General features: G+C 43.0%; 1 protein-coding gene across 1 annotated transcript in view; it reads left to right on the forward strand.

Annotated features, from left to right (window-relative positions):
• The first annotated feature begins 868 nt into the window (after positions 1-868).
• Positions 869-26,238, forward strand: part of LOC139469473 (uncharacterized) — a 54,335-nt gene continuing 28,965 nt past the window's right edge. The window contains exons 1-18 of the mRNA XM_071251654.1: positions 869-983; positions 2,547-2,599; positions 3,897-4,066; positions 8,022-8,182; positions 10,182-10,332; positions 10,870-11,110; positions 11,898-11,971; positions 12,514-12,663; positions 12,917-13,022; positions 14,864-15,009; positions 16,377-16,481; positions 16,721-16,787; positions 17,833-17,936; positions 19,079-19,216; positions 19,680-19,802; positions 20,166-20,261; positions 21,677-21,734; positions 22,922-23,071. Coding sequence (XP_071107755.1) covers positions 874-983; positions 2,547-2,599; positions 3,897-4,066; positions 8,022-8,182; positions 10,182-10,332; positions 10,870-11,110; positions 11,898-11,971; positions 12,514-12,663; positions 12,917-13,022; positions 14,864-15,009; positions 16,377-16,481; positions 16,721-16,787; positions 17,833-17,936; positions 19,079-19,216; positions 19,680-19,802; positions 20,166-20,261; positions 21,677-21,734; positions 22,922-23,071 — 2,203 coding nt within the window. The 5' untranslated portion in view covers positions 869-873. The remainder of the gene's footprint in view (positions 984-2,546; positions 2,600-3,896; positions 4,067-8,021; positions 8,183-10,181; positions 10,333-10,869; positions 11,111-11,897; positions 11,972-12,513; positions 12,664-12,916; positions 13,023-14,863; positions 15,010-16,376; positions 16,482-16,720; positions 16,788-17,832; positions 17,937-19,078; positions 19,217-19,679; positions 19,803-20,165; positions 20,262-21,676; positions 21,735-22,921; positions 23,072-26,238) is intronic.

Consider the following 26,238-nt stretch of genomic DNA (forward strand, 5'->3'; position numbering starts at 1 on the left):
AGTTAGTCACTATCAAAATTACCTCCAGCCCGTCGAACATGCAACAATAGTAGCATAAAGACAATTTGTCATATAAGTTAACATACCTCTATGTGTGTGTGTGTGTGTGTGTGTTTGTTTGTTTGTTTGTTTGTTGTTTAACGCAATGTTCCAGCTATAATAAATAATCTGTAAATAATCGAGTCCGGACTAGACAATCATGTGATTGTCATCATGAGCATCGATCCACACAAGTGGAATATGATGACATGCATCAACCATGTCAGCATAAGTCAGCATAAACCACATGTACACTAATTGATTCTGCTAAAAGAGTTTATCTTACCGACATATTTTAATATGAAATTGTAAAAGAATTTAAATAAATTCAAAATTATTGAAAAGAGCTGATCGATTGAGCTGAGGGTACCTTGTGCTATGTCACGTGACTTTCATTGACTCGGAAAAAGCGGGGTAAGGGGGATTTATTCCGCTAATTAGAAATTCACGAGCAGCGTAGAAGGGTATAAGGGACTTATTCACCCGCTGAGAAATTTACTTCCCTTCAAGACGTGATACATTGAATTTTATCAAGATGAATTGAACGAATCAGACCTCATCATTCTGACATGGAGGTATGATAAAAGTTATAGGTCACCAGCACTGATCCAGACTTCACTCACCAGGTGACTCCATGTCACGGCAGCAGACAAACCTGATTACATCCACAATGTAATAAATAAACGTGACCTCTGTGTATTCCGTAACACTGGGCTCCCCCGTCCCCTACACACAGTGCAATGCGTTACCTGTCACAACGAACCGAATCTCATCCGTCAAGCGACGCGCTTGTGTGGCTGATTTACATAATGTGTGAGGGTAGGCCAGTGTGACATGCCACACAGAGCACTGCCTGTACACAGTCCGCATGCTACCAGGAGAACCCCAGCACAGCCAAATGCAAGTATGAGTGGACCCGAGACACCAAGTCTTTACTTCACAAGGTAGGGTTTTCCTCATACACATCTTCACAGTTCATGTCAACTGGACAAAAAGATTGCATCCTGAATAGGAACCCCTGCTCATTTGGCCAGTTAGTCGAATGTGCATGTGTTGACATATTAATCATTGCATGGAACAATCAACCAGTATGATTCAGATAGAAAATAACATATAAGAATAAAATTATTAATTTATCAAATATATATAATTGCGTGCTAAAGCATTATATCAAACTATTTTCCGAAGGATTTTTATCATTGTACTTAAGAAAACTCGAAATCAACCATGGTAATTTTAAACATACATTTAGAGTTCTACCCAAACCAAGCACGACACCGCCTCCCCTATCCCACAAAACAAGTATAATATTTTCATCATTGCGAAAATGGTTTTAAAACTGTATGTACACATTAGGTTAGAGACCCCCTACCCAATCCGTCATCCGCTTCCTCAGCCAGAGTCCTGCTAAACTATCATAAGGTTATATCATCACTGCGAACATAGCATGTTATAGGTATGTACATGCTAGACGTATCCTAATGGACCCGTAAGTGGATGGTTGAAAGTAAATAACACAACGGGACTTTGTTCTGATCATGAGCGACGTAGTAGCTAGGGCATCTATGTATATCCACTCATCCACGGAGCAGAAGGAAGGATGTCATGTAGCGATGCAAAGTCAGGCTAACGTAAGCAAACTGTTTGACATGGGAGCAAATATGGGGACATTGGCAGCTAGCTTATAGGCCTTGTCGCAATGTAGACAGGAGAGACATCAACGTCTAAACAAGGTTAATAAGTGTGTCGGAACAACTGTTATGGTCGACCATGACAATAAAATACGAGAGAAAGGAGACCCTTGGTACACACCACTGTTTACAACATTTCAATTTGACTCGTCTTTTTAAAATTTTAGTATAACTGTCATGGACTGGTTAATCTGAAAGCAACTTCCGCGCTATGTTTTCATAAATTGCCATCGCCTTAATACACGTGCTGTGGCGTCAGCTGTCATGAATGAAACTGAAATCACCAGTTTACATTTTTCCTTTAGACTTTTTATTGCGAAGATGATGAGCGAACATATTACAGTGATAAAGAACGTAAAGACGTCAAATATGATAATGTTGCTTGCATTTCTAAGCTAGATATGTCTAGCTATCATACCATACAGTTGAGTGAGCGAGCGAGCGAGAGTGAGTGAGCGAGGTGGGTTTAACGCCGCTTTTGACAGTATTCCAGTTATATCGCGGCGTGTTAGCTTAATGTGGGAGGAAAGCCCGAAGTTATGCAGGTCTCAGACGTTTGCAACTTCGGTGAAACCCTTGAGCACGGGTATGGTGCTGACAAACCTAGAAACATAATTGGGTCGAACAGGGATTCGAACCCACAATCATAGCTTTCCGGCACGCCCAAGGGACGCAACTCTGCACAGCGAATCGCGGCGCCTCAGACGACAGGGTCACCCGTGCCCCCATACAGTGAAAACGTACACGTTTCAGTTAGCTACCCAATGCATGAGGATACCAGTGTTTGGTAATACAGTAATACTTCCTATGTTTCAGCACTGCTTCCAGGGACGGAATCAGCTTTACCTTAAATGACAAGATATATAGAGGTATGACAATATTGCATTTTGTTATTATCTCAGCTGGGATGGTAATTCTTGCACTACAGATGAAAGAGGGTCCTATGTATCTATATTATTCATACCGCTGAAGGAAAGATGAACCAAAATACAAATTGTGAAAATTATTCTACATAACAAAACTTCCATTGGGACCGTTCCTCGAGCAAGTCGCTTGCAAGTACATCGTTGTTCATTGGGAACTGAATACCCTTCATTATCGAGAGGTGTGTAGACATGCAAGGTGAGGGACAGAGGTCTTTCAAACAAATATACGTCTTTCAGACTATTCGCCTCCCACCACCCCGCCCCAATTATGATAACTCGCATCTAGTGATTGGTCGTGCCCAGCTTAGTGAGTGAGAATCGCTTTACTCCGCTTTTAGCATTATTCCAGCAATATCACGGCGAGGACACCAGAAATGGGCTTCCTACATTATACCCGTGTGGCATGCCCGACTTAGAAGTCGATCAAGTTATCAGTTGTGGGACGTTGCTTATAATGTCGATCACTGGTTTGTAAAGCTGGAACATTGCTGAGTGCGCAGTTAAGAAGAAGCAATGAAGCACAACAAACTGCCCTACTAATCAATATCTCTCTCGGAATAGTGCTTCTATTTTGTGTAAGATGCCTCATGCTAATGGTGTGATTGAGTCGTGTGGGTCTTGGCGGTGGCGACCCTGTCGTCTAACGAAGTACAGAGATGCCAGGATAAGATGTTTCAGAAACCTTTGATCGTGGATTCGAATTACAGCTTGTCAACACCATTCCCGTTCTCGAGGTCTTCGACAGTGGCAGAAGTCAAGGGTCTAATCACTTCGTACTTTCTGTCCACATCAAGCTGACACGCGGTGATATAAACAAAAGATACTAGTATTCATAGTGGCATTTTATCTAATTCCTCCACTCGCTCTCTGCGGTAGAATGCTACAGGATAAGCCAAGAGACGTACCGATTTCTTGTAATTAGTCAGTGAGTTGGGTTTAACGCCACTTTTAACAGTATTCCAGTTACATCACGGCGTGTCAGCTTAATGTAGGAGGAAAGCCCGAAGTGATGCAGGTCTAAGACGTTTACCTCTTCGGTGAAACCCACGAGCACTGGTATGGTGCTGACAAACCTAAGAACGTAATCGGGGCGAACCGGGATTCGAACCCACAATCATAGGTTTCTGGTGTGCCCAAGGGACGCAACTCTGCACAGCGAATTGCGGCGCCTTAGACGACCGATCTCTTGTAGTAGAGTCATGATTGTTCTATCAGTAAATTGTCTACTTTGTCTTGTCAGTGAGCAGTGACTATGACTTGACGACATCCCTCAACGACTACATCCGTGACGGTGCGGGTCTGAGGGGGACCAAGGTGATGTGTAAGGAGGGAGGGTGTGGTTGCTGTGCCGTCACCGTCACCAAACCAGACCCCAACACCGGGAAGGACACGTCATTTTCTATCAACTCTGTAGGTCGTTTAGTTAATTGTCAGCGACATGCTTCACAGCAAATTGTTTGTTTATGGGTTTATTTCTACTATTTCTCCAGCGCCTCTGCGTAAACGCATATGTATGGAAGCGTATTGGTGCCACGGTCTAAAAGAACTCACATCTACGTAGACGATACTACTCACGTCTACATAAAAGAACTCACATCTACATAGAAGAACTCACATCTACGTAGAAGAAACTTTCATCTGCGTATATGCTATTATAATTACATAAACAATAGAGTGAGGTGTTAAACAACAAACAACAAAACAACAACATAAACAATAATAAAAGTTAATATTCATATCAATGTGTGTAAGTTACTGAAGTTAGACACATGCCACACTCTCTCACAACCGTGAAAATGAGAAAAGAGCACGGCATGTTCTCCAGATTACAAACAAGAAATATAGGTCTCATCCAAAATTTTAGTAAATTTATATATCAATCATAACATGGTTTAAGTCGGAGAAATCACTCTGAAATATGTTGATTCTCCATTATGCAAATTAGGTTTAAGAGATAAAATGTGAATATGGAGTGGTGAGAATCACTCAAACTATAACATCTATTTCAAAGCAATACCCGTCATCATCCTATAAAGCACGGAAGGTAGAATTCTGTATTTTAGCGCTGACAATTTGACAATTTGAAATAATTTCAGTTTGTTGTGTAAACACGGAAAAAGGCGAAATGAAAATAAACGACCAACATGTTCCCAAACATTTAATTAGATTAACAGTAATTAAGTAATCATCTTTATTTAATTATGTTTGTATAAACTAGTATCCAACTAGGGTTGCAACTTCACAAGACAATATCGCTGTCTGAGTCACGATACGTAAGATATATACGTGGAGGAAAGTATCATCTACATGGAGGAAAGTATTATCATCGAAGATGATATTTTGTAAGATTGTTGTACTATTAGCTTCCAAACGTATTGAATATGCCACTTTTTAAATATATCAGGGCACCAGTAATGCATGACAGTAGACACAGTCTCAAGTAAGTTGCTCGTCCTGTACTCGCCCCTCGAAGTGGCCACAGTTAAAGAGGGAAATGTGCTTTTTTCCAATACTCGGTAATACATTGTTATAAATATTCATCTCATATATAGAAACTAGTTGGGCATGCAGAATATCATGGATCAAGTATGATTCGTATATCAATGTACTGTTGATGTGATCTGAGGAATTTAGAGATATCTGTGAGAGTAATCAGTGGGAATCAGTTTCATCAATTTTCCACTGAGCTGTCTCAATGTCTCACTGAGTTGTTCCAATGTCTCACTGAGCTGTCTCAATGTCTCACTGAGTTGTCCCAGTGTCTCACTGAGCTGTCCCAATGTGTCACTGAGTTGTCCCAATGTCTCACTGAGCTGTCTCAATGTCTCATTGAGTTGTCCCAATGTCTCACTGAGCTGTCTCAATGTCTCACTGAGTTGTCCAAATGTCTCACTGAGTTGTCCCAATGTCTCACTGTGCTACCCCAATATCTCACTGAGCTGTTTCAATGTCTCACTGAGTTCTCCCAATGTCTCACTGAATTGTCTCAATATCTCACTGAGCTGCCCAAATATCTCGCTGAGCTCCCCAAATATCTCACTGAGCTGTCTCAATATCTCACTCAGCTGTTTCAATGTCTCACTGATCTGTCCCAATGTCTCACTGATTTGACCCAATATCTCACTGAGCTGTCTCAATATCTCACTGAGCTGCCCAAATATCTCGCTGAGCTGTCTCAATATCTCACTGAGCTGTTTCAATGTCTCACTGAGTTCTCCCAATGTCCCACTGTTTTCCCAATGTCCCACTCAGCTGCCCCAATATCTCACTGAGCTGTCTCAATATCTCACTCAGCTGTCTCAATATCTCACTCAGCTGTCTCAATGTCTCACTGATCTGTCTCAATGTCTCACTGAGCTGTTTCAATGTCTCACTGATTTGACCCAATATCTCACTGAGCTGCCCAAATATCTCACCGAGCTGTTTCAATGTCTCACTGAGTTCTCCCAATGTCCCACTGAGTTGTCCCAATGTCCCACTCAGCTGCCCCAATATCTCTCTGAGCTGTCTCAATATCTCACTGAGCTGTCTCAATATCTCACTGAGCTGTCTCAATGTCTCACTGAGCTGTCTCAATGTCTCACTGATCTGTCTTAATGTCCCACTCAGCTGCCCCAATGTCTCACTGAGTTGTCCCAATGTCTCACTGAGCTGTCTCAATATCTCACTGAGCTGTCTCAATGTCTCACTGATCTGTCTCAATGTTTCACTGAGCTGTTTCAATGTCTCACTGATTTGACCCAGTATGTCACTGAACTGCCCCAATATCTCACTGAGCTGTCTCAATATTTCACTGAGCTTGTGTCAATGTCTCACTGAGTTGTCCCAATGCCCCACTAAGCTGTTACAATGTCTCACTGAGCTGTCTCAATGTCTCACTGAGCTGTCTCAATGTCCCACTGAGCTGTCTCAATGTCTCACTGAGCTGTTTCAATGTCTCACTGATTTGACCCAATATGTCACTGAACTGCCCCAATATCTCACTGAGCTGTCTCAATATCTCACTGAGCTGTCTCAATGTCTCACTGAGTTGTCCCAATGCCCCACTAAGCTGTTACAATGTCTCACTAAGCTGTCTCAATGTCTCACTGCGTTGTCTCAATGTCTCACTGAGTTATCCCAATGTCTCACTGTGCTGTCAGTAATCAGTGGGAATCAGTTTCATCAATGTTCCACTGTGCTGTACCAATGTTTTACCGAGTTGTCCGAATGTCTCACTAAACTCTCCCAATATCTCACTCAGGTGTCTCAATGTCTCACTAAACTCTCCCAATATCTCACTCAGGTGTCTCAATGTCTCACTGAGCTGTCTCAATGTCTCATTGAGCTGTTTCAATGTCCCACTGAGTTATCCCAATGTCCCACTGAGCTGGCTGTCTCAATGTCTCATTGAGCTGTTTCAATGTCTCACAGAGCTGCTCCAATGCCTCACTGAGCTGTCTCAATGTCTCATTGAGCTGTTTCAATGTCCCACTGAGTTGTCCCAATGTCCCACTGAGCTGGCTGTCTCAATGTCTCATTGAGCTGTTTCAATGTCTCACTGAGCTGCCCCAATGTCTCACTGAGCTGTCTCAATGTCTCATTGAGCTGTTTCAATGTCCCACTGGGTTGTCTCAATGTTTCACTGAGTTGTCCCAATATCCCACTGAGTTGTCTCAATGTCTCACTGAGTTGTCTCAATGTTTCACTGAGCTGTGTCAATGTCTCACTGAGTTGTCCCAATGTCTCACTGAGCTGTCTCAATGTCTCACTGAGCTGTCTCAATGTCTCACTGAGTTGTCTCAATGTCTCACTGAGCTGTCCCAATGTCTCACTGAGTTGTCTCAATGTCTCAATGAGCTGTCTCAATGTCTTACTGAGCTGTGGGTTCGAATCCCGGTTCGCCCTAATTATGTTTCTAGGTTTGTCAGCACCATACCCGTGCTCGTGGGTTTCACCGAAGTGGTAAACGTCTGAGACCTGCATCACTTCGGGCTTTCCTCCCACATTAAGCTGACACGCCGTGATATAACTGGAATAATGTTAAAAGCGGCGTAAAACCCAACTCACTCACTCACTCACTCTTACTGAGCTGTCCCAATGTCTCACTCAGTTGTCCCAATGTCTCAATGAAATGTCCCAATGCCTCACTGAGCTGTCTCAATGTCTCACTGAGCTGCCCCAATTTCTCACTCAATTGTCCCAATGTCTCAATGAAATGCCCCAATGTCTCACTGAGCTGTCTCAATGTCTCACTGAGTTGCCCTAATGTCTCACTAGTTGTCCGAATGTCTCACTAGTTGTCCAAATGTCTCGCTGCGCTGTCCTAATGTCTTTCTAAGCTGTCTCAGTGTCTCACTGATGCATTATCAATATGTACCCCCAGTGCCTGTGTCCCCTGTACAGTGTGGACGGCTGGGGCATCACCACGACCGAGGGACTCGGGAACTCCAGGGATGGATTCCACCCAATACAAAAGAGAATCGCAGAGTTCAACGGCACTCAGTGTGGCTACTGTACTCCAGGGATGGTCATGAACATGTATGGGTAAGTGTGGCTCCTGTACTCCAGGGATTGCCATGAACATGTATGGGTAAGTGTGGCTCCTGTTCTCCAGGGATGGTCATGGACATGTATGGGTAAGTATGGCTACTGTTCTCCAGGGATGGTCATGAACATGTATGGGTAAGTGTGGCTACTGTACTCCAGGGATGGTTATGAACATGTATGGGTAAGTGTGGCTACTGTACTCCAGGGATGGTCATGAGCATGTATGGGTAAGTGTGGCTCTTGTACTCCGGGGATGGTCATGAACATGTATGGGTAAGTGTGGCTCCTGTACTCCAGGGATGGTCATGAACATGTATGGGTAAGTGTGGCTACTGTACTCCAGGGATGGCCATGAACATGTATGGGTAAGTGTGGCTCCTGTACTCAAGGGATGGTCATGGACATGTATGGGTAAGTGTGGCTCCTGTACTCAAGGGATGGCCATGAACATGTATGGGTAAGTGTGGCTCCTGTACTCAAGGGATGGTCATGAACATGTATGGGTAAGTGTGGCTCCTGTACTCCAGGGATGGTCATGAACATGTATGGGTAAGTGTGGCTACTGTACTCCAGGGATGGCCATGAACATGTATGGGTAAGTGTGGCTCCTGTACTCCAGGGATGGACATGAACATGTATGGGTAAGTGTGGCTCCTGTACTCAAGGGATGGCCATGAACATGTATGGGTAAGTGTGGCTACTGTACTCCAGGGATGGCCATGAACATGTATGGGTAAGTGTGGCTCCTGTACTCCAGGGATGGCCATGAACATGTATGGGTAAGTGTGGCTCCTGTACTCAAGGGATGGTCATGAACATGTATGGGTAAGTGTGGCTACTGTACTCCAGGGATGGTCATGAACATGTATGGGTAAGTGTGGCTACTGTACTCCAGGGATGGCCATGAACATGTATGGGTAAGTGTGGCTACTGTACTCCAGGGATGGTCATGAACATGTATGGGTAAGTGTGGCTACTGTACTCCAGGGATGGCCATGAACATGTATGGGTAAGTGTGGCTCCTGTACTCAAGGGATGGTCATGAACATGTATGGGTAAGTGTGGCTACAGTACTCCAGGGATGGTCATGAACATGTATGGGTAAGTGTGGCTCCTGTACTCCAGGGATGGTCATGAACATGTATGGGTAAGTGTGGCTCCTGTACTCCAGGGATGGTCATGAACATTTATGGGTAAGTGTGGCTCCTGTACTCCAGGGATGGTCATGGACATGTATGGGTAAGTGTGGCTACTGTACTCCAGGGATGGTCATGAACATGTATGGGTAAGTGTGGCTCCTGTACTCCAGGGATGGTTATGAACATGTATGGGTAAGTGTGGCTCCTGTACTCCAGGGATGGTCATGAACATGTATGGGTAAGTATGGCTACTGTACTCCAGGGATGGTCATGAACATGTATGGGTAAGTGTGGCTCCTGTACTCCAGGGATGGTCATGAACATGTATGGGTAAGTGTGGCTACTGTACTCCAGGGATGGCCATGAACATGTATGGGTAAGTGTGGCTACTGTACTCCAGGGATGGCCATGAACATGTATGGGTAAGTGTGGCTCCTGTACTCCAGGGATGGTCATGAACATGTATGGGTAAGTGTGGCTCCTGTACTCCAGGGATGGTTATGAACATGTATGGGTAAGTGTGGCTACTGTACTCCAGGGATGGTCATGAACATGTATGGGTGAGTGTGGCTCCTGTACTCCAGGGATGGTCATGAACATGTATGGGTAAGTGTGGCTCTTGTACTCCGGGGATGGCTATGAACATGTATGGGTAAGTGTGGCTCCTGTACTCCGGGGATGGCCATGAACATGTATGGGTAAGTGTGGCTCCTGTACTCCAGGGATGGTCATGAACATGGGTAAGTGTGGCTCCGAACATGTATGAGTAAGTGTCGCTCCGAACATGTATGGGTAAATGTGGCTATTGTATGTTATTGTAGTTATTGATGATCATATTATTTGTCCATAACATCCAGGTTAGTGCATCAGAAACCAGCACTGACAAAGCAGGACATCGAGGACAATTTCGACGGCAACATTTGCCGATGCACAGGATACCGACCAATTCTTGACGCCATGATGACCTTTGCCGGGACCACTAGCGCCGGGCTGGGTTTTGATATAGAGGTGGGTGTCCTATGCTTACACTAAACGTCGTCATGGGACATTGTGTGTGTGGAAGAAATCTGCCTGCGAACTGCGTTAATAATAGGCTAACAGTCAGTCCGACGTTCAAACACCCTCACTTTCCCTCTCACGCATATACCTCTCGCGATAAATAACTTCATTGTATATTCACAGTCCTCAGATGGACGGTTAGCATAGATAGTTCAACCTTTGAAAGTTTGAAATATGCTTTGTCGCCTATTTTACAATAGGATCAGTGAATACTTTGATTTTCCCAAGCATCAGTGGGATAAATGATTGAATATATCACACGATATGAAGCATTATTAGAAAAAAAAACTTTATAATAAAGTGGTTCATACAGAGTATTCTATACAATGGTTCTTCTATAGCTACCTGAAAAGATATATTGTCTGAAACAACAAACAGTCAGTGTCTGAGCCTACTTTCTACCCATGCCAGTATGCAGTTTCAGAATCGGCCTACACTTTCAATATTCAATACCTTCTTTTCTTTCCCCATCTTTCGCCTTGTAAGGATCTTTCGGAGTCACGTTGTGACCGCACGGGCAAGTCCTGTTTGGGTTGTGTGAGCAACGGTTCCTGCAATGGCGGTTCGAAACAAACCAGCAACGTGGGTGACGGCCTGGACGTATTCCATGTTGTCAGGGGCGACACTGAGTGGTACAAACCCAGGTCCATCAGCCAGCTGACCCTTGTGCTGACCAACATCTCCACGTCCCGCACAGTCCGTCAACTCGCCGGCAACACTGCCTCGGGTAGGTCATCGCCTTAACAACCGTGTAGACTGTCATAACGCATAAGTGAGTGAGTCGGTGTTAACGCCACGTCATTTCTGTAATACCACAACGTAATGCTGAAGAACAAAGCACCTTTACCAAGTTGTGAAAGCATCGAGATGGGATATAGCGCCGAGAACCCAAGTTTCTGGTAAATATGGGATTCGAACCAGCCACATTCAGCGGTTTCTGGCTCGGCTAACGTATGTTAGTCGACCTGCGGCGTCTTAGACCACTGGGCCACCATCTTCCCTTAAGCGTTCCCGCACCATGGCAGCCATGACATGTAGGCAACATGTCTGACCATTGATTGCTCTGGCCCATGGAGTTCAAGGATCTGGGAAGACGAAACCGCATCTAATGACCGGCTGTATTAGCGTGTGGTCGTACCTGGGTAGTTTACTGTCACACGTCCTGTTGTAGAAGTGTACTTAGTGCAATGAAACCGCTGCAACTCGAGGTGTCGTTGAAAACTTTTTATCATCATGTAATATCGGCACTCCGTATATGTCGAACCTCGGATAGCCCGATCTTTTGTGCCCCATGGTTTCGTGTTATAGAGTTATAGAGGTTTCACTCTACATCCTTCTGTGTCGTCCTGTATTGCATCATCGCCACCTTATTGAATATACGTTCAATGCAATGGAATCCTGCAAGGATTAATACATGGAATAGATCAGGTCAAGTAACGGATGCATCTCAAATTATATTTGTGTGGGGGTGCTGGTACAATGTAGCATATACCTTATTGTCATTTCTATTGCAGGAATCTACAAGCACGATGGCCCTTTTGACACATACGTGGATCTACAGAACATTCAAGAGTTTTACAAAACTGAGGTTAAACACAGTTCCTAATAAAACGTAGTATACCCCTCGGGGCGGTCGGGTAGCCTAGTGGTTAAAGCGTTCGCTCGTTACGCCGAAGACCCGGGTTCGATTCCCGACATGGGTACAATGTTTGAAGCCCATTTCTGGTGTTCCCGGCCGTGGAATATTGCTAAAAGCGGCGTAAAACATCACTCACTCACTCACTCACACACTTACCCACTCACTCACTCACTCACTCACTCACAGTTAAAAATAATAGCTACAATGTTTATTTATAGGACGAGGTGTTTCCATGTTAATGATGTACTAAAACCGGTACCCATGCAGCCCTTGTACAAGTAATTCACCAAGTTGGATATTCTGTCAGCTGTAACTGCTTACGCTTAAACGGATGCAGGTCAATAAAACGTCCGCAATAAGGAGACAAGGCGTTTCAGCCTGGATCACTGACTACTGTTGAAACTACGTATATAAAGGCAAAACATGGTTGTGTTGAATCAAGTAACAAGTCTATATATATATAACTTATATGATGTACATTTGTTTGCTAGACTCGGAGGTCCAGTGTGACGATCGGCTCCAATGTGACTCTCAGTGCGCTGATTAAGACGTTGGTAGACATGGCGTCCGGGCCGGGCTACTCGTACTTCACGGCTGTAGCCGCACATCTCCGGAAAGTCGGCAATGTCTTGGTCAGGAATGTAAGCCGAATATTAGCCGACGACATTTTCTCGTAAATCTAGAAAGGCGGGACCTATTTGTTCCTTTCGACACGTTTTTAATGATGTTGATATTTTTTTGAAAACAACAACTATGATAACAATACCTATCCCAGTAGTTGCGTTTATATTCTGACTGACAGTTGTGTTATGATTACAGTTAATTGTATAGTTGTACACATACATTTGTGTCAGAATACCTCTGATAATAGCATACCAATGTGTGGTCCTCTAGGCGGGCACGTGGGCCGGAAACCTGATGGTCAAGCACTGCCACCCTGAGTTCCCGTCCGATGTCTTCACTCTGCTCGAGGCTGTGTCGGCCCGTGTGCACATCCTTGGTGAGTTCTCATGAAACATGCGAGGGTTTTTTTAAACGTTCTGAGTCTAACTACGAGTGATGTATAGTACATCCTCAACAAGCTGCATGTACTAAATAAAATACTTACAATGCTTAGAGGATCAATGAGCCACAAACAATTCCAAGCAGTATATCTCTGCAGGCATCAGTGTGACAAGGTTCATGTATTTCTTGTTGGGGAAAGGGACACACTTGGCTATCGTGTTGTCATCAAGTATCTCCAACTGACAGACCTAACTCCAATAGTCATCCAGTCGGACATGGGGTACACTTTAGGGGATGATGATCCTTCCCAGTCACTGTTAAGAGTCGGACAGCGGGGTAGTAGAGGGGAAGAGAGACCCTCGAAGATGACCAAAGATCAGGGGCACCTTCAACTGTCATCACAGAAAACTGTAGATAAAATACATGTTATTATTTTTCATTATAGTATACTCACCAAACGACACAAGATAGATGTAGGGCCTTTCTGAGGAATGAACTTGGCTTCATTCCGCTGGATTCCAGGGCTTCTGACTTCTGATCAGAAACGATCTCCGTTCATTATCTCTCATGGGAAATAACGGTCGTTTTGAAGCAGACCTAACTGATTTCGTTTAACGATACGAAACCATGGATGAGTTTTTGATTCATCACTACCAGCCAGAGACTAACCAACAGTCTAGGCAATGTAACTATACAACAACTCCTCCTCGGAAGAAGGCAAAGTCTGATTCGTCACTACCAGCCAGAGACCAACCAACAGTCTAAGCTGTGTAAATCTACAATAAGTCTTCCTCGGAAGAGGGCAAAGTATGATTCATCAGCTGGCAAAGTGATTTCATCGGTTTCCTATTGGAGGACTACCTCCCGAAAGTTCAGATCATGAATGGCTCATGTTATGGTAATCTGGTTAGGCATATCAGTTCTAACACCTCGTGGGGAAACTCAGAAAAGCTGTGTTGTTATACCAGGACAATACGCCTGTGCAGAAGTCTGTTGTCACCATGGCGGCAATACATGACTGTGGCTTTAAAACTAATTGAACAACCTTACCAGATTTCCATCTCCTTCCACACTAGAAGAAAGACCTGTCTGCCAATCCTTATTCAAATTATGATGATTTCATTTTTGCCGTGGATCACACGTTACACCACCAGCAATAATCCCAGTTATTTTGTTTTGTTTTCCGATTTGATCAAATGCAGTGATAGATGTATAGATCCTACCCACCGGGGAAGGGATTCTGGGATGGATCATGTCTGCAGAATCCTATAAGGATCGAGTAGTTACATTGTGTGGCAGTGGTATGCTGCTCACCATGTCCAGCACGGTGTGTCCCTGGTACAGCTTCTTTACAGGCTGCCATGATAAAGCAGGTGCGGAGTGAATCGCCATCCCTTGCTCATTATAAGTAGGTTAGATTGCCCTCATTGCATTTCAATCATGAGAATGCCCAATTTACAGATGGACACTCAGGGACTACAGAGCATAACTGATTAATCATCCCGTTCATGTTATGGTTGGTTGATGTGGGGATGAAGTCCCCCACATGGACATTAAAACAGCTTGCCATTTATTTTATGGAAATAGTACTACGGTGTCTAACGAAAAGTGATTTTTTTAGCTTTATTGGAAACCCAAGTTCAATTCGTGTTCTTCACGTGGTTATAATGCGAGAATCCCAATCTCTGGTGCCCTTGCCATGATGCAGCTGGAGGTAATGCTATATTTCTACTCACTAATTCACAATGGATCCTGGCAAAGCACTAGCTAAAGGACGCAAAACTGTAATGCTGAATGAAACATGTATGCCTGTTAACGTTCGTTGATGTATCCCAGATCACGGCTCTGGGGCTGAAGGTGACCACAGCCTCAAAGACTTCCTGCAACTTGACATGGCAGGAAAGACCATCACGCGCCTTGAGTTGCTCCAGATGGATTCCAGGGCCCGTGTCCAGTCTTTCAAGGTATCCCCCAGACTCCAGGTACAGTACCCATGTACAAACATACACGTTATATCCAAGTCCCGGCGATTATCGAATACATGTTATCCTTACGTTGAGACAAGCGGAATGCCGAGGTTTCGTTGGGGACCATGCGCGTAAAATTCGGTATATCAAAGTAATTATGTCCGATATCTTGAGTTTATAGTCTTAGATGTATTGAGTTTATAGTTTTAGATGTATTGAGTTTATAGTCTTAGATGTATTGAGTTTATAGTCTTAGATGTATTGAGTTTATAGTCTTAGATGTATTGAGTTTATAGTCTTAGATATATTGAGGTAATAAAGTTCGATATAAGCTGTTATTAATATGAGGAATATGGTATAAATGTGTCCTTCTCTTCGGTATAGCTGGATTAGTAATGTTGCGATAGTTAAAAACGTTTTTTTGGGACACTTTTACGATGTAGATACGTCTATTGCAATGTAAGTACATATATTGTGATACAGATACATATACTGCACTAAAGGTACAGCTATTGCAATGTAAGTACATATATTGTGATACAGATACATATACTGCACTAAAGGTACAGCTATTGCAATGTAAGTACATATATTGTGATACAGATACATATACTGCACTAAAGGTACAGCTATTGCAATGTAAGTACATATATTGTGATACAGATACATATACTGCACTAAAGGTACAGCTATTGCAATGTAAGTACATATATTGTGATACAGATACATATACTGCACTAAAGGTACAGCTATTGCAATGTAGGTACAGCTTTTGCAATGTCGGTGCGACTATTGTAATGTGAATACAAGCATCACAATGTAGGTACAACTATTGCAATGTAGGTGCGACTATTGTAATGTGGATACAAGTATCACAATGTAGGTACAACTATTGCAATGTAGGTACAATCGTGGCAATGCATTGTAGGTACAACTATTGTAATGGTGGTACAGCTATTGCAACGTAGGTACAACTATTGTAATGTTACAAGTATTACAATGCAGGTACAAGTATGGCAAAAGTCCCGCAACTGGTTAATGAGTACCTCTACCGTTCCAAATATAAACTTGTCTTTAAAATATTTGACATGAGAAAGCCGACGCGCCCGAAAATCCCGAATTCAGCAGATGCTCGACAGTTAAAGATGGTACTTCCGCACTGTCTAATATCGATCTGCACTGTCTAATATCGATCTGAACTGTCTAATATCGATCTGCACTGTTGATTTGTTAAATTGCAATCGATGTCCTACCATCGGGCCATGAAAATAGCGATACAACAATAATGCGATTAAGTGTTACATCCCTAGTTTACAGAATGCTTGAAACACAGCCTTGTCGTAAACCTAACTTGATTCTCTTGTTTGAACTGTTTGTATCAGAACGCCCATGCCTATGTGAATGCTGCATTCTGTTTGACCCTGGACTTGCACAGCCAGGTCCTAGGCCGGCCGTCTTTGGTCTTTGGTGGTATAAGTCCAGACACGGTGAGACAATTGCTAACATTCTATTCTGTACTTGATTCAGCTGAATTTCTACTGAATGATAGGCAAGCCACAATTTGTATAAATAAATATATAACCTTCTAAATTACTTAAGTTACAACATATTTCATTAAAACTTCGTACTAGTAATTGCAGTTGCTTCCAATTCACAAATGTACACATCACGCAGGTACTGTGACTGTTGGCTGAGGTAGATTTACACACACCTTCTGTTGCCGCAGATTCATGCCAGTAAAACTGAAGATCTGTTGATGGGCAAATGTCTGACGGACAGGTCGTTATTGCAAGGTGGGTGTGTCTGTCAGTCACGTCGTTATTGCAAGGTGGGTGTGTCTGTCAGTCACGTCGTTGTTGCAAGGTGGGTGTGTCTGTCAGTCACGTCGTTGTTTGAAGGTGGGTGTGACTGCCACTCACGTCGTTGTTGCAAGGTGGGTGTATCTGTCAGTCACGTCGTTGTTGCAAGGTGGGTGTGTCTGTCAGTCACGTCGTTGTTGCAAGGTGGGTGTGTCTGTCAGTCACGTCGTTATTGCAAGGTGGGTGTGTCTGTCAGTCACGTCGTGAGTGACTGAGTTGGGTTAAACGGCGCTATTAACAGTATTCCAGTTATATCGCGGCGTGTCAGCTTAATGTGGGAGGAAAGCCCGAAGTGATGCAGGCCTGAGACGTTTACCACTTCAGTGAAACCCACGAGCACGGGTATGGTGCTGACAAACCTAGAAACCCGAGCTAGAAACTTGTCACCTGTAGTTCGTTTGTATGTATCGTTAACTGCATTTAAAATTCGGGTATCGTTAACTTTATCTCACATTCGGGTATCGTTAACTGAATCCTACATTCGGGTATCGTTAACGTTATCTTACTATAATATTCCAGCTATATGACGGCGGTCTGTAAATAATCGAGATTGGACCAGACAATCCAGTGATCATCGATCCACGCAATTGGGATCGATGACATGCATCAACCAAGTCAGCGAGCCTGACCACCCGATCCCGTTTGTCGCCTTTTACAACAAGCATAGTCGCCTTTTATGGCAAGCATGAGTTGCTGAACGCCTATTCTACCCCGAATCTTAACGGGTCACGTGCCCAAAGTATTTTCCGGTTCATGAAAACATAAATGCGAACAGATTCCTTGGTTACCCAATCAAATGCCACGGTTTAGTTGCAGTGTAGTACCGGCTACACCATCCTATCTGAACATTACACTTACAAAACGTACAGGTGAATAGGTTTTACTCAATACATTGATTACTTCTAAAGGTAATCAATGGGCAATCTTACCAAAGTGTATAATCCACCGATATCGTCCACCAATATTTGTGTCTGTCCAGGCATCCTGACGTACCTCCACGCTGAACTACACCCATCACAGCAGCAGCCGCTCTCGGCGAGCCCAGAATACAGACGCCAGTTGGGTGTAAATCTCTTTTATAAGGTATTACGGTAATCTCAGATTAGTTCTGTTGAAGTCAATTCTTGTAAATAAATACGCCAACAATACTAACTTCACAGGCTGCAGACAACAGTACGAAATCGGTGCCATCGTAACGCAATAATGCAACACTAGCCCCGACCACTACACTGTCAGCCAATCAGGAAATACTAGTCCTTCAGTAGGGGTAATGATTCAATCGAACCATGAACGCGAAATCTATTGCTTGGTTAGCCAATCAAATGCCACGGAATCACTTGCACTTTATTCATATTAAAGTTTTATATTTTCCCGAGATCACTTCGGTGGGGATTCAGGGGAAATGTGTTGCTTGTATCGCACGCTTGTTGTAGAGTCTAGTTGCGATTGGGCATCAGCCACGATGTGTGACCTTGCTGGTTGTGTGAGACGGCAACCCTGTGGGGAATGTTGATCACACTGTTAACCTCTGGCTTGTCTGTCCAGACTCCACTCAGGTCGCCTTGGCATACCATTAACTGGGGCGTAAAACCATATCCCCTCACTCACTGTTGGCAGAACGAACTGTTTGTTTGTTCGTTTGTTTGTTTGTTGTTTAACGCCGCACTCAGCAATATTCCAGCTATATGACGGCGATCTGTAAATAGTCGAGTCTGGACCTGACAATCTAGTGATTGACATCCTGAGCATCAATCTACGCAGTTGGGATACGATGACATGCATCAAGAAAGTCAGCGAGTCTGACCAATCCCGTTTGTTGCCTCTTACGACAACCATAGTCGCCTTTTACGGCAAGCATGGGTTTCTGAAGACCAATTCTAACCCGGATCTTCACGGGTTTTGTAGTGGGCGAGTGAATCGGGTATACACTGCTTTTATGACTTGGATATCCTGGGCTGCAAACATGTGTCACCATCCAGGTCTCCAGCGTGACGAACGAAAGCTTAAACTATTTGGTCACCTGTCAACCCTTGTGTTGTCCGAGCTAGAATTTAAATCATGATCAAAGATATGTAAAGTAGGTAAGATGGTAATTTCGGCATTTGAGGGACATTCAAGGCCGAAGGCGGAATATTTATGTATAATAATCATATTTGAATGCACTGGTGCACACAGTTTTGTGTTTGACCAATGACAGCCTTATAAACAACACAATATACTTTCAGTTTCTCCTGAGCCTTCGCAACGAGGAAAAGGGAGACAACTCCTACTGCCCTCTGTCGACAAGTCAACATACTTTTGAAAATCTTCAGTCAGAATGGCCTTTGAAAGCGCCGATGCCCAAACTGACCGCGCCGCTCCAGGTGTGTGGAAAGACAGTTTGTTTGTTTGTTTGTTTGTTTTTTTTCTTTATCGCCGCACTCAGCAATATTACAGCTATATGACGGCGGTCTGTACATAATCGAGTCCGGACCATACAATCCAATGATTGACGTCATGAGCATCGATCCGCGCAATTGGGATACGATGACAGGCATCATCCAAGTCAGAGAGCCTGGCCGCAAGATCACGTTAGTCGCCTCTTACGACAAGCATATTCGACTTTTTGATAACCAAGATTGCTCTTGACAATATGTTGTTTAAATCAGAGTTGAGTTGCAAGCGTTTTGCCACGAACTACATCTTCAGTGTAGTTTGTAGTGCACACTTTTCGCCGTTCTCCTAGACGCCTAGCATGAACCTTCCTCCCTCATCGAGGTGCCACGACCTAGTATCACTAAACCTCACCCACTAATCCAACCACTGAAAACCAATTTGTATCGTCAGGCATCCGGGGAGGCAGTGTACGTGGATGATCTGCCGGTGATGAAGAACCAACTGTATGGATCATTCGTGCTCACGTCTGTCGCCAAGGGCAAGGTCATCGATATCGACGCCACAAAAGCTCTCGTAGGTTGTGTCCTGTGAATGCTTCTCGACGCTATTTACATCCATTGAATCCCCATGATCTCTAAGTAGGTTTGTTCCATACCAAAAGATGTTAAAAGATGGTACTTGTTCATCCTGCCTGACGCTCGGCATTTAGGAATTAAAACAAGGTCTGGACGGCTCCGAGTCAGTAAACTGTGTCTGAGTGGGTAGCCATGTTATCTCAGTGGGCAACTGTTATAAAACCGGCATTAGTTCGAACTGATAAAAGCAGCCCCACACAAGCACGCACGAAGCATGTATGTTATATAATCTAAAACACGGCGTTAAGCCCCATTTCACCTCAGCCCAATTTGTACACCCGATTCGTTTAAACTGCTTCAGAGCATGCCTGGTGTGGTCAGACTTTTTACAGCCAAGGACATTCCTGGCGAGAACAATGCCCTGAAACAGGTGTCATACCCCCAGCAGAGGGAGGAGGTGGGTGAATTATTCTACATACTACTCATGGTTTGGGTTGTACGCATAATTAAGATATGCAAAATCTCTTCTAGGACTTAGGGACCGACCATATGATATTCCGGAACAAATAAATTGTCCCCGTAAATCCTTTTAGGGTGTTGATGCATGTAGGGTGTTGATGCGTATAGGGTGTTGATGAGTGTAGGGTGTTGATGAGTGTAGGGTGTTGATGAGTATAGGGTGTTGATGAGTGTAGGGTGTTGATGAGTGTAGGGTGTTGATGAGTATAGGGTGTTGATGAGTATAGGGTGTTGATGAGTATAGGGTGTTGATGCATGTAGGGTGTTGATGCGTATAGGGTGTTGATGCATGTAGGGTGTTGATGCGTATAGGGTGTTGATGCATGTAGGGTGTTGATGCATGTAGGGTGTTGATGCATGTAGGGTGTTGATGAGTATAGGGTGTTGATGCGTATAGGGTGTTGATGCATGTAGGGTGTTGATGAGTGTAGGGTGTTGATGAGTGTAGGGTGTTGATGAGTATAGGGTGTTGATGAGTGTAGGGTGTTGATGAGTATAGGGTGTTGATGAGTATAGGGTGTTGATGAGTATAGGGTGTTGATGCATGTAGGGTGTTGATGCGTATAGGGTGTTGATGCATGTAGGGTGTTGATGCGTATAGGGTGTTGATGTGTGTAGGGTGTTGATGAGTATAGGGTGTTGATGAGTATAGGGTGTTGATGAGTGTAGGGTGTTGATGAGTATAGGGTGTTGATGAGTGTAGGGTGTTGATGAGTATAGGGTGTTGATGAGTATAGGGTGTTGATGAGCATAGGGTGTTGATGCATGTAGGGTTTTGATGCGTATAGGGTGTTGATGCATGTAGGGTGTTGATGCGTATAGGGTGTTGATGCATGTAGGGTGTTGATGCGTATAGGGTGTTGATGCATGTAGGGTGTTGATGCGTATAGGGTGTTGATGCATGTAGGGTGTTGATGCATGTAGGGTGTTGATGCGTATAGGGTGTTGATGCGTATAGGGTGTTGATGCGTATAGGGTGTTGATGCGTATAGGGTGTTGATGCATGTAGGGTGTTGATGCGTATAGGGTGTTGATGCATGTAGGGTGTTGATGCGTATAGGGTGTTGATGTGTATATGGTGTTGATGCGTGTAGGGTGTTGATGCGTATAGGGTGTTGATGCATGTAGGGTGTTGATGCATGTAGGGTGTTGATGCGTATAGGGTGTTGATGCGTATAGGGTGTTGATGCGTATAGGGTGTTGATGCATGTAGGGTGTTGATGCGTATAGGGTGTTGATGCGTATAGGGTGTTGATGCGTGTAGGGTGTTGATGAGTATAGGGTGTTGATGCGTTTAGGAACATATGGCCACACTGCATATTGTCAATGGATTTCCTTATTCACGTCTTGCAGCTGTTCTGTAGCGGCAATGTAAAACATGCAGGACAACAGATCGGATTCCTTGTGGCAGGTGAGTCTGTTTGATTTAATAATACGCTAAACCAGTTGGTGAACTATATGCCTGAGTTAACGAAGCCAGTTTGTTGAATTCTATGCTTGATATATTGAAACACAAAAACCGATCTACATGCTTGAGATAACTAATTACAAAACCAGTGGATCTATACACGTTTCAGATAATTAAGCACACATCGGTTAACTGAACTAAATGCTTGTGATGGTGACGCATAAAACCAGATTGTTGAACTAAATGCTTGAGATAACGAGGCACAAAACCAGATTGTTGAACTAAATGCTTGAGATAACGAGGCACAGAACCAGATTGTTGAACTAAATGCTTGAGATAACGAGGCACAAAACCAGATTGTTGAACTAAATGCTTGAGATAACGAGGCACAAAACCAGATTGTTGAACTAAATGCTTGTGATAACGAGGCACAGAACCAGATTGTTGAACTAAATGCTTGTGATAACGAGGCACAAAACCAGATTGTTGAACTAAATGCTTGAGATAACGAGGCACAAAACCAGATTGTTGAACTAAATGCTTGAGATAACGAGGCTCAAAACCAGATTGTTGAACTAAATGCTTGAGATAACGAGGCACAAAAACAGATTGTTGAAGTGTGCGTTATTGACAGTATGAATGGACATTGAAGTATTTCATTTATTTTTCTTTTATACTGAAAGTCAGCGACCACTAACTATATTGGCCTGTGTCAACACATGAATCGGGTGGACATGGGTGTTCAATAGGTCTAAGGGGCACGGGTGGCCCAGTCGTCTAAGGCGCCGCGATTCGCTGTGCAGAGTTGCGTCCCTTAGGCACGCCAGAAACCTCATCACTTCGGGCATTCCTCCCACATTAAGCTGACACACCGCGATATAACTGGAATACTGTTAAAAGCGGCGTTAAACCCAACTCACTCACTCACTCAATAGGTCTAAGGCACTGCAGGTTGGTGTGCAGGTGTGCGTTCCAAGCCGTGTCAGAACCCGGGGGTTCAAATCCCAGAGATCAAATCCCCGATGATGAATCTTGATCGTCCAACACCATAGTGAAAATCATGTGTTTTTCTTCTCGAGTGGTGCACGACCACGCCCTGCGTTGGGATTTCGCCAACATAAAGCTGACACACGGTGATATTAACAAAACACTGTTCAAATCAACAACTCACTCACTCACATGTTTTGCAGAATCTCAGAGCCTGGCTGAAGAGGCATCGAGGCAGATTTCCGTCACCTACACTGATACTGAGACGCCAATACTGTCGGTTCAGGACGCCATCCACAACAACAGCTACCACGCCAACCCACTGAAGGAAACAAGGATCGGGAAACCTGAAGGTTCGGAAACCCCTTATTCCTATACACACAGTAAATACAGCACATCGATAGCAATTTTTTAATGTGGAATTAAACGATATACGGCTTTTTCATTGGACGAGGGGTCGGTCACATGACCGCGAATTTGACGTTCATACGTTTTTCACGAGACCGTATTCTTGAAATGACGTCAACACTGACGGACTACTTACACATTCCTGGGGGAAACCCTGGGAATTCCCTATCACGAATACATACAGAAGCGTTGTTTGTGAGCTTTCAGACCCTTTAATCTTGAACTCAGCGTTTTAGCATACATTGATAAACGTCAGAGAGTAATTTCACACACCCATGGTTTGTTGACGTCATGTAGACACCATTGTTGACGTAATATAGCTATCATTGTCGACGTCATGAATGCACCATTATTGACGTCATGTAGACACCATTGTTGACATGTAGACACCATTGTTGCCGACATGTAGACATCATTGCCGACGTAATGTAGCCATAATTGTTGACGCCATGTAGACATCATTGTTGACGTCATGCATACATCATTGTTGACGTCATGCATACATCATGTTTGACGATACTATAGGAAGAATATTTGGAATGATGGTGATCATTTGACATACGATGTTGTTAGTGATATGTTAGTGAGATTCTGCTTCCGGATTATGTCAGATGTGCATTACCGACTTGACACTTGGCAGGTTTAAGGTACTGGAACCCTGTCAGAATGATTTGTGACTGTCTGTCGTCTGTTTGTATACCTATTCCAGCTACAAGAGATCAATTTTTGTTATTTATTTTTAAAATATTGATATTCAAAGGTAAGAATATAATATTCCCGTTATGTATTATGCGAATCTTTCTTTTTAATTTTGAAAAGTTATTTATTCAAATTATATGTTAAAAAATAAAACCTTGTAGAAGTATCCTTTGAGCGCTGACCAAGCGCCAGTAAAGTTCATATTGTGGATATAATATCGCTAACTTACGATATTTTCAATTGAAAATCAAACATATGATAAAATCATCTGAGAGGTATAGTTTCTTTTGCTCCTCAGTTAAGTAGAAAGCAGATGGGTATGGTCGGATGTTGGTTCATGGTTGGAGGTCATGTATTCGTAACCTTCATATCGTTGTGCGTATGAAATCAGAGTTATTGGTAATGAGATAAAGTTATGGAATATGTCAGACTGTCGCTATCCTAAGAAATGTTATTATATTATGCTTCATCCAGAACGTTATAGCTAAATTAATTGGGTCTCAAAATGTAAATCTTCATTGTTCAGCTTGGGGTGTGGTTATGAGTAGGGATAGCAGTGTATAAGTCATCCTAAGTCGATTTGTCAGAATTTATGTCGCGCCGTAAATTTATTCTTGAATAGGATTGGCCTAGTCTTCTTGAAAAGAGTAGTACATCTTTTTCGAATGGTCTATTCAAGGTATTGTTTGGTACAGAGCTGTATCTTAACAAATAAATGTAGTTACACTTACTCAGTTAGATATTTTTCGTACCAGCTGTGTATTGAAACTGGGAGATACACTAATATCCCACGAAACAGAAGATTGCGTTGTTTGTAATGTTGTTTGTACGAGGAGGACGGGTAGCCTTGTTTTGTTGGTCTGCTCTGGTTATAACATGTGATGGGTGAATGACCTATTGAGAAATACTGCGTGTCTCCGACCAAGCATACATTAAATATCCTCAAGGCTACAAATGAATGTAAAGTAACTGAACATTTAGCTATGTATATTGATCAAGCGATGTCACTTTGTGGTACATTTCTGTCAGTACTTTAATATCTGTGTAGATAACGCAATTATCATCATGGGCGGATGGCTACACTTACGAAATACACCGAGTAACGAACCAAATATAGTAGTGCCGTCGTGACTCCTAAGCCAATCAAATAGCGTTATTTTCTGTTCCAGCAAGAAATTACTAAAATGTTAATTTACCCCCATCTCACTCCCTTGCGGGTAATGATTATTTATTATTGATAAAATATAGACTATTGATATGTTTAATATGTATGTGTGATGGTTATTTTTTAAGTTTAGATTCGAAAGTAGATTAAATAACATTTCCTACATAACAACATATTAAGGTGTCTACGGCAGGGTCAGGGGTCAATAAACTGAAGGGTACAAGAAAGTATGTAAAAAATATTGATTTTCAAACATAAGATGTCTAAGATACCCATTTGCGGTTATGAACTGTGCGAATCTGAAATTTTTTAACTTTTAGAATTTTTATATCAAATTACATGTTGAAAAATATACCCTTCTTTGAGCGCTGACGAAGCGCCAGTACAGTTCATATTGTGGATATAATATCTTTGCTTTAGATATTTTCTATTGAAAAGGAAACGTATAAAAAAATCGTCTGAGAGGTATAGCTCCTCGGTTTAGTGGAAAGCAGATGGGTATGATGGTTTGTTGGGTGGTGGCCCAATGCGAAGTGTTAGTTATTCTTCACATCTTTGTGCGTATAAAAAGTTATTGGTTACAGGATAATGTTATTGAATGTCCGATTGTCGCTACCCTAAGAAATGTTATTATATGATGCAGAAAATAAAATTAATTGGATCTCAAAATGTAAATCTTAATTGTTCAGCTTGGCGTTTGGTGATATTTGGGAATACCAGTCACAACACTTTCATGATAATATATGGATACATACATTAATGACATGCTTAATTGACAACATGGACGTACATTTGACATAGGATATAATTAATAACGTACAAGGGCGTTTAACTATTGTGCACGTCATCAATACAAACTGTTTCTTTATCAATTCTAATTATGAGAATGACATAACGGGGCAAGGGGTACAGAAACAATATCTATACAAATTAGTATATACGTCCCTGGGATGCTTAGCAACAATTTAGATGAGCATTGCCAAGATGAATTTCGCAATGTGTTCACCCAGCAGTGAATGGGTACCCGGTAGGATGAGATGTAAAGTGGCTGTTAACTTTCTAGCGCCTCGCATGCAGCTTCGATTGTGTACTCCTCAGGGAGCTCAGAATGAAAAGAATCGAGTGCACACTCATCCATTGATCGGGGTAAGAATGTCAGCGCCTTGAGCATACAGCTTGTGTAAGCAGATTAGCGCCAATATACGTACACACAAAACTGTCTACTAAAAGCAGAGTGCATTGTGCCAT

The sequence above is a fragment of the Haliotis cracherodii genome, unplaced genomic scaffold (genome assembly GCF_022045235.1).
Source record: "Haliotis cracherodii isolate W230 unplaced genomic scaffold, xgHalCrac1.p SCAF_2, whole genome shotgun sequence".
In the NCBI taxonomy this organism is placed as follows: domain Eukaryota; kingdom Metazoa; phylum Mollusca; class Gastropoda; order Lepetellida; family Haliotidae; genus Haliotis; species Haliotis cracherodii.